The sequence below is a fragment of the Amphiura filiformis genome, chromosome 2 (genome assembly GCF_039555335.1).
Source record: "Amphiura filiformis chromosome 2, Afil_fr2py, whole genome shotgun sequence".
Taxonomy (NCBI): domain Eukaryota; kingdom Metazoa; phylum Echinodermata; class Ophiuroidea; order Amphilepidida; family Amphiuridae; genus Amphiura; species Amphiura filiformis.
The window spans coordinates 49,833,011-49,843,233 of NC_092629.1; the positions used below are offsets into that span (position 1 = coordinate 49,833,011).

Sequence of the window (10,223 nt, forward strand, 5' to 3'; positions counted from 1 at the left end):
GAACGCGTTAAACAGTTAGCCGATTAGTCAACTTTTGGATTAACCCCCTGACCACTACCTGCCGATCTATCATGGCCTCTGATTGGTCAATTACATGGTATTTTTAATTTAATCACCAATTAGAATGGAGCTTTGCAAATAATTCACCCCAATTTTTTTGCGTGGTGAAATTATTCTAACAATGTTGCTGATTGGGCCAATTGTTAATGAAAACTTCTTTTTGGCCAATCGGCAGGTGGTTCTCATGGAACTTGCCGATTCAAAACTTTCGAACAGGTCAAGCTAGTCATTTACAGATGTAATAATTGTAGATAAAATAGGATAATTACTTTAGAATGTTGTGACTTACGGCATGGATAACATGATAATATACTTATCTCAACTTAGGTGTTTCTTGGTTTTCTTTGAAAATGCTGTGACTTAAGGGTAGACTAGGTATTGTTGGTCGAAGCAGCCAAAAAAAATCGATTTTCATTATCTAAATATATTATTGAAAAATAACACTTTGATGTTTTGCAAAAGGTCATTCTACAAATCTTATACTTTGAAAACTTGCTTGATTTATTGTTGTTAATGAGTTATGTACGTTTTACAAAAGTATTGCTGTTTCAGCCCTCTTTACAACATAACTCAAGAACCACAGGACCTACAAAAGTATATCTGTGATATTTGAATTCTTGTACACACTCGCTATGAAATGATCAATGCAATTTTTGTCAAAGCTCACTACCGCAAGATGCTCGGAACTACAAAATATCGCAACAGTTTAAAATAGTTGCTAACCTTAAAACTGGGAAAATATGCTTGTACCAGCTAAAGTGTTTTTTTCTGAAAGTAACATTTGAAATGGACACTTTAAATGTGTTAAACAAACAATGTTTCATTGGCATGGTGAAATTGGTGAATGTTGAATTTGAAAATCACAAATTGGGTTCATTCAGTAATTGTAGAGACCTTGTCTTTACCAAACCATTTTGATACCAAAGGCTGATTTATCAGTGAATTTCTGTTTGCAGATTTATTTTGAATCGGATAATAAAGTTTAGTGTAAATTTTATGTATAACTTTTGCTATTTTTAAAAATAAAATATTTCCAATTCCAAACTCTCCAATCAAACAAAGTTAAATTTAAACAATTACCCAGCAAACACAATTAAATGTGTTGTATTTTGGGTTTTGGTTTTGATAAAAACGTTTTAATATTCCATTAAATGTTGGGTTACATCGAGATTATGAAAACGTGTAAAACCCTTTTGTATGAAACCACACAACAACAATGTTGTCAAAATGTTATTGTTGCGAAGATTTTTTGCCAAATATTTCGTCAACACTTAAATAACATTATGTTAGAGTATTTTGCAGTAAGTTTTCAAAAAATGTTTTTGAATGTTAAAGAAACATTTTATACTCTTTATAAACCCTTTGTATAACCCGACATTTAAACGTTTTCTGGCAGCCTGTTCTAACCTTTTGCGAAAATATTTGCTGGTTCTACCCAGCAAATATTTTCTGGTAGTTAATTTATCTTTAGAAATATATGCTTCTGATTTACAGTTATAGATACACTGAAATATATTGTTTTTTGTTCCACACGTATGAACGATAAATTGCCAAATGAAACGTCCGCAATTAACATTTAAATTATTTATTTTGGTGCCTTGCTACAAAGTAATGTCTCAAACCTTTTTCAAGGTGTATGATGAAAGTTGTTTTGTCCAACAATTATGGGTTTGTGGCTTATAATCTGCTATTGAACAAAACAACTTTCTTAAACGTGACACTATACATTATAAAGAAAATAACGTAAATTGTTAATGTTTTTGCAATTATGATTATGATGTACTTTTGAAAATTCGGTGGGAAAATTGCAATAAAAATATTAGTTGTCCAATACTTTAGCATCATGACAAATGTATGAGCAACAATCGCATACATTTATTAAGAACTTATATTACTTGTTTTTAAAACAATATAACATAAGTAACTATAAATAAATAAATAATTTTTCATATTATTATATGTCCAAATGTTTAATTGTCCAATAAACAATGCTCAAAAGTCAAAAAGCACTTGCAAACTTAATAGTCTATCGAGATATCAGATTTTCAACCAGAAATCCCACATGAGGGACGCTTCGCTTTGCAACAGGAGCAAAACATACACCAGCAGGAATTCTTGTAGGCATCATTGGGCGTCCCCATGGCAATCTCACCCGATGTTCACCCGACAGACTTTCAATCGGCGTCGTCGCTAATATACCACCAGCAAAAACCGTCGAACTAGCATCAGATTTGACTCGCGATTGGTATTGCAAAGTTTCAAGTTCAAAAGAGCGATTGGTTAAACCATATCGCTGTTGTAAATGTCCAATTGTCGCTGATGAAGACGGTGGGATGTGAGCACGAAATGTTTTAAAGTCTACAGTTGGTGGTGGTATAAGCCGTGATTTTGTGGGAGGATCCAAGATGGAATCTTGAGGTGATATAATTGCTGGAACTCGTTGGTCAAAATAGTGATATGATTCTGGTGGTGAGTTTGGATTGCTGTCGATGTCAAAATGGTCTTCAATGTTCTCCTCATCTTTTGTTGCATCCGTTTTTCCAAGGATGCTGTCAATACTAAAAGGTCCTGTAAACTTCCCCTTTGTTGGCCGCTGCTGCTGCTGCTGCTGCTGATGATGATGATGACGGCGATGACCATCAAATCGTTCCACCCCATGAAGATGCGATTTGCGATTAGCCTTCTTACGCGAACGATTGATACGCTTTCGTCGTCGCCGGAACACCCCATCAGCAAAAGTATATTCACTGTTTTCATTGATTGTCCAGTAGTTGTCTTTACCCCAGGGTCGCGATGGATCTCTCAATATCTTTATAAAGCATTCATTCAGGGATAAGTTGTGTCGAACAGAGTTTCTCCACCCAGTGTAGCTGCCACGAAAGAACGGGAATCGCTTCATGAGGTACTCGTTGATTTCAGCTAAAGTCAATTTACCGGTGGATGAGTCTTTAATGGCCATCGCGATTAGTGCGATGTACGAGAACGGTGGTTTGGGGTGACGATGATAGTTCGGTTTGTTCTTCGAACTTGAAGTCGGTGATAGCAGATCAGTGTCATCTTCATCTGAGCAAAACTCTGTATCGATGTTAATTGCTACGTCTTCCGTTGAGTCGACAGTGTACATTACTGAAGTGGAGCTTTCCTTTGATGATCTGTCATTTCCGTCAAAATGTTCAGGATATTCAGTGTCTTTGTCGTCTTCCAATTCGTCCACGTTAATTGTCGTGGATGGTAACGGTGTAACTTCTCTTTCTCCAACACCTTGAGAAAGCAGTCCGTCGGTTTCTAGAACTTCAATCATCTTGTTATTGTTGGTTCAAACAGGATTTGAACCGCAGTCTTGTGGAACAAAAATGATCAGTTGTTATTCAGCAAGCAGTATAATAGTCATCGATGAAAATGAATGTTGAAGTTTATAGTTACGCAGATTTGACAAGTAGTTTATCTGGTAACTTCAAACTACGGAGGAGAAACTTATCACAACCGTCCTGAAGTTTGACCGCTTATATTTGACCAGCTACTTCGGCTTGTACACCCTCTTATACCCGGCCCTCATTAACCACCATAATACATGTATATTTATAAATCAAAATCACCCTCATATTACTATTATTTACACTAACACAATCAGTTAGCAGCCTGGACAACCGATTCTTTAGAAATGCTTAGTCGCGCTGAAAGTCGATCGATACATGTTAAAATCAGCACAATTCAGAGATACACCTTTTTGCTATGAAATTAATTTTCTCGGTCAAATATAAAGCAACATTTTTTTTCTTCAGTAATGTCAGTTAAAAACTTGGTGCTTGGATATACATTTTTTTACAAATCCTGGTGTTAAAATTAAGCATCAAATTGTGTCTTTTAGTGTGATATTTTTGATTTTTATAGGCCTTCAGTTCGCACGCGAGCTTTTTACGGAATTCATTTTTAGCGTCTCAAACTAATATAGTTTGCTAAAGAAAGATATTTCCCACCTCTGTAAAGCACATCGTGTGGGTCTATATATTATAGTTTTGTTAGAATTTCCGTTTTTATTTTACCCTTTTTCCCTACCAACTCCGAAAATGTCTAACTCAGTACTTTTATCTCGAGAGCAACCAACAGAAATAGTCGATATTTCCTTTGTTGTTTATCCAGGTCAATTTTCCATTGAAAGCAAATTGCCCGACCAGCGAAATCCCCAATTGAGTGTTCTGGTTAAACATGATCAGTAGGAGCGCTATAGGCCTGGGAATTTCTTTGCTATATTGAAGTTCTAGCAACACTGTAGCCATGCCGGTATTCCTATTAAACCCAGGGATATCGATCCACAATGCTAGTATTAGCCTTAGATTTCACTCGTTGATTTTGAAAAATGGTCAGCCGGCAGTTAAAATAGTGAAATGAAAACGCAAATTCTGACAAAACTATGATATATCGCTCAAAGTGATGTGCGTTAGAAAGTTGGGAAAAATCCTTCATTAGCGAACTATCTTACTTTGAAAAGCTAAAAGGTTGATCCAAAAAAAGGCTCGCGGACAGAGTTTAAGCCTATCAAAATCGAAAATTTTACACTAAATGACTAAATTTCACGCCTAAGTTTAACACTAGAATTTGAAAAAAAATACAGTATCAAGCACTACAATTTTTCCTGACATTTACTGAAAAAATGAAAATGATTGCTTTTCATTTGGCCGAGAAAATTAATTTTACATCGAAAAGGTGTAACTAAAAATTTAGCTCATTTCAACACCAAATTCGATCGTTTGTATTGCCTCATTAAATGACTGAGTGAGCCTTGCCAAACAAAAGAATCGGTTGTGCAGGCTGCTAACTGCAATTGACTACTTGAATCAACCACCAGTGGGGATCTAGTGCGCCCTCTTGTACTGCAAGCACCGTGACGTTCTGATTGGTTGAAAGCTCCACCAGTCTTGACTTTTTATAATACCAATTGCGGCTATTGTTATACAAATTAAACTACGTTCGCGTGCTATTCGCGTACAATTATTGGCAAAAACAGGAAGATACGTCGTACGTACAATACTCTCTGGCGCATGTCGTTTTTGTCATTGCTCGATATACATGATATATGACAGTGATTTATGATCGTGGAGTGTTCACTGAAATCAACCCGTGATATTAAATCGTAGCGATATCTATGCGACACGTCATTGTTTTCATCATGTTTAAGAAATGAAATATTATATATGAATTCGAAATAAATGCAAACATACTATTGTCACATTTTGTCCTGTAGTTTTGATGTGTCGAATGCATTTTACTGACATATTATGCCTATATAGCATTGGTTCAGTGGTTCTTGAGATACGTATGTTAATGTCAATGCAATAAATTGTGCTATCTTCAGTAGATCGCTTGACACTTTCAATATAATATAGATTCTATTTCATGTGCTATCTTCAGTAGATAGCTTGACACTTTCAGTATAATATAGATTCTATTTCATGTGCTATCTTCAGTAGATAGCTTGACATTGAAGTATAATATATAGATTCTATTTCATGTGCTATCTTCAGTAGATAACTTGACACTTTCAGTATAATATAGATTCTACTTCATGTGCTATCTTCAGTAGATAGCTTGACACTTTCAGTATAATATAGATTCTATTTCATGTGCTATCTTCAGTAGATAGCTTGAGACTTTCAGTATAATATAGATTCTATTTCATGTGCTATCTTCAGTAGATAGCTTGACACTTTCAGTATAATATAGATTCTATTTCATGTGCTATCTTCAGTAGATAGCTTGACACTTTCAGTATAATATAGATTCTATTTCATGTGCTATCTTCAGTAGATAGCTTGACACTTTCAGTATAATATAGATTCTATTTCATGTGCTATCTTCAGTAGATAGCTTGACACTTTCAGTATAATATATATTATATTTCATGTGCTATCTATAGTAGATAGCTTGACACTTTCAGTATAATATAGATTCTATTTCATGTGCTATCTTCAGTAGATAGCTTGACACTTTCAGTATAATATAGATTCTATTTCATGTGCTATCTTCAGTAGATAGCTTGACACTTTCAGTATAATATAGATTCTATTTCATGTGCTATCTTCAGTAGATAGCTTGACACTTTCAGTATAATATAGATTATATTTCATGTGCTATCTTCAGTAGATAGCTTGACACTTACAGTATAATATAGATTCTATTTCATGTGCTATCTTCAGCAGATAGCTTGACACTTACAGTATAATATAGATTCTATTTCATGTGTTATCTTCAGTAGATAGCTTGACACTTACAGTATAATATAGATTCTATTTCATGTGCTATCTTCAGTAGATAGCTTGACACTTTCAGTATAATATAGATTCTATTTCATGTGCTATCTTCAGTAGATAGCTTGACATTGAAGTATAATATATAGATTCTATTTCATGTGCTATCTTCAGTAGATAACTTGACACTTTCAGTATAATATAGATTCTACTTCATGTGCTATCTTCAGTAGATAGCTTGACACTTTCAGTATAATATAGATTCTATTTCATGTGCTATCTTCAGTAGATAGCTTGAGACTTTCAGTATAATATATATTATATTTCATGTGCTATCTACAGTAGATAGCTTGACACTTTCAGTATAATATAGATTCTATTTCATGTGCTATCTTCAGTAGATAGCTTGACACTTTCAGTATAATATAGATTCTATTTCATGTGCTATCTTCAGTAGATAGCTTGACACTTTCAGTATAATATAGATTATATTTCATGTGCTATCTTCAGTAGATAGCTTGACACTTTCAGTATAATATAGATTATATTTCATGTGCTATCTTCAGTAGATAGCTTGACACTTACAGTATAATATAGATTCTATTTCATGTGCTATCTTCAGCAGATAGCTTGACACTTACAGTATAATATAGATTCTATTTCATGTGTTATCTTCAGTAGATAGCTTGACACTTACAGTATAATATAGATTCTATTTCATGTGCTATCTTCAGTAGATAGCTTGACACTTACAGTATAATATAGATTATATTTCATGTGTTATCTTCAGTAGATAGCTTGACACTTACAGTATAATATAGATTCTATTTCATGTGTTATCTTCAGTAGATAGCTTGACACTTACAGTATAATATAGATTCTATTTCATGTGCTATCTTCAGCAGATAGCTTGACACTTACAGTATAATATAGATTCTATTTCATGTGTTATCTTCAGTAGATAGCTTGACACTTACAGTATAATATATATTCTATTTCATGTGCTATCTTCAGTAGATAGCTTGACACTTACAGTATAATATAGATTCTATTTCATGTGTTATCTTCAGTAGATAGCTTGACACTTACAGTATAATATAGATTCTATTTCATGTGCTATCTTCAGTAGATAGCTTGACACTTACAGTATAATATAGATTATATTTCATGTGTTATCTTCAGTAGATAGCTTGACACTTACAGTATAATATAGATTCTATTTCATGTGTTATCTTCAGTAGATAGCTTGACACTTACAGTATAATATAGATTCTATTTCATGTGCTATCTTCAGCAGATAGCTTGACACTTACAGTATAATATAGATTCTATTTCATGTGTTATCTTCAGTAGATAGCTTGACACTTACAGTATAATATAGATTCTATTTCATGTGCTATCTTCAGTAGATAGCTTGACACTTTCAGTATAATATAGATTCTATTTCATGTGTTATCTTCAGTAGATAGCTTGACACTTACAGTATAATATAGATTATATTTCATGTGTTATCTTCAGTAGATAGCTTGACACTTTCAGTATAATATAGATTATATTTCATGTGCTATCTTCAGTAGATAGCTTGACACTTACAGTATAATATAGATTCTATTTCATGTGCTATCTTCAGCAGATAGCTTGACACTTACAGTATAATATAGATTCTATTTCATGTGCTATCTTCAGTAGATAGCTTGACACTTACAGTATAATATAGATTCTATTTCATGTGCTATCTTCAGTAGATAGCTTGACACTTACAGTATAATATAGATTCTATTTCATGTGCTATCTTCAGCAGATAGCTTGACACTTACAGTATAATATAGATTCTATTTCATGTGTTATCTTCAGTAGATAGCTTGACACTTACAGTATAATATAGATTCTATTTCATGTGCTATCTTCAGTAGATAGCTTGACACTTTCAGTATAATATAGATTCTATTTCATGTGCTATCTTCAGCAGATAGCTTGACACTTACAGTATAATATAGATTCTATTTCATGTGCTATCTTCAGTAGATAACTTGACACTTTCAGTATAATATAGATTCTATTTCATGTGCTATCTTCAGCAGATAGCTTGACACTTACAGTATAATATAGATTCTATTTCATGTGCTATCTTCAGTAGATAACTTGACACTTTCAGTATAATATAGATTCTATTTCATGTGCTATCTTCAGTAGATAGCTTGACACTTTCAGTATAATATAGATTCTATTTCATGTGCTATCTTCAGTAGATAGCTTGACACTTACAGTATAATATAGATTCTATTTCATGTGCTATCTTCAGTAGATAACTTGACACTTTCAGTATAATATAGATTCTATTTCATGTGCTATCTTCAGTAGATAGCTTGACACTTTCAGTATAATATAGATTCTATTTCATGTGCTATCTTCAGTAGATAGCTTGACACTTTCAGTATAATATAGATTATATTTCATGTGTTATCTTCAGTAGATAGCTTGACACTTTCAGTATAATATAGATTCTATTTCATGTGCTATCTTCAGTAGATAACTTGACACTTTCAGTATAATATAGATTCTATTTCATGTGCTATCTTCAGTAGATAGCTTGACACTTTCAGTATAATATAGATTCTATTTCATGTGCTATCTTCAGTAGATAGCTTGACACTTTCAGTATAATATAGATTCTATTTCATGTGCTATCTTCAGTAGATAGCTTGACACTTTCAGTATAATATAGATTCTATTTCATGTGCTATCTTCAGTAGATAGCTTGACACTTTCAGTATAATATAGATTCTATTTCATGTGCTATCTTCAGTAGATAGCTTGACACTTTCAGTATAATATAGATTCTATTTCATGTGTTATCTTCAGTAGATAGCTTGACACTTTCAGTATAATATAGATTCTATTTCATGTGTTATCTTCAGTAGATAGCTTGACACTTTCAGTATAATATAGATTCTATTTCATGTGTTATCTTCAGTAGATAGCTTGACACTTTCAGTATAATATAGATTCTATTTCATGTGTTATCTTCAGTAGATAGCTTGACACTTTCAGTATAATATAGATTCTATTTCATGTGCTATCTTCAGCAGATAGCTTGACACTGAAGTGTAAAATAGTTCCTACTTCATGTGTTAACTAAATTGAGTAGAAAACACTGCTGGGCGGTTCTTGAGATATGCATCATGTCAATGCATTCAAATGAGTACAAACATGCCTAGTATTACTCATTTGGTTCTATATCAGAGCTTCTACATAAGGAATTGGTTCGTGTAGACTTTATGAGATGTGAGACGGAGAAAAAATAGAAACCTACCGGGCGTCGTCTGCTTCGGCTTATGCAATTAAACGGCCGGTACAACTAAATTTTACGAGCTCAATTGCAAATGATGAGACTGAAATAGTACATAGTAACTGTATATTTCTCATTATGAGCCCATTTATCGGGGCTTATGCAAACTTTGCGAATATGTCTATCACGGTTATACGGGCGGGCGCAATGTGCCGAACGTACGTGCGATTTCCCGATAAGTCATACCAGTGCTTAATTTGAATGGTACATACGTTTTTTGTGTGCTCACTTAAAATCTTGGCCACATTTCCATGTCACTCCGATTACATTTCTAGAAGATCACTGACATGACAGGGCTGGTAGTATTGGAAACTGTTGATGTTTCGGTGTGTGCGCATGAAGTGATTTTAATAAAATGGAGAGTCTGTAAATAATGAAGTCGATAATGTGTTTTAATTAATAAAAGGTAATTAATATTTTGACAAAACTAGGCTAAGCTGTGATTGACACCATTGCATACACGTAAGTACGGGTAAGTGCACATTCGAGATGTCACAACACAAAACCGTAGCATTATAAGACGCTTACTAGATTTCTGCATGCTCTATAATTATCTAAACTCGGACAAC

At 33.5% G+C, this 10,223-nt stretch overlaps 1 protein-coding gene across 1 annotated transcript; it reads right to left on the reverse strand.

Moving 5' to 3' along the window:
• Positions 1 to 1,262: 1,262 nt before the first annotated feature.
• LOC140136194 (uncharacterized) lies at positions 1,263 to 3,550 on the reverse strand. The gene has a single exon (XM_072157904.1). It carries the CDS (start codon positions 3,359 to 3,361, stop codon positions 2,087 to 2,089), a length of 1,275 nt encoding a protein of 424 aa, XP_072014005.1. The 5' UTR covers positions 3,362 to 3,550; the 3' UTR covers positions 1,263 to 2,086.
• Between the last annotated feature and the right edge of the window lie 6,673 nt (positions 3,551 to 10,223).

Coding starts and splice junctions, on each gene's coding strand:
- LOC140136194 (XM_072157904.1), bottom strand. CDS start 3,361: ATGATTGAAGTTCTAGAAACCGACGGACTGCTTTCTCAAGGTGTTGGA.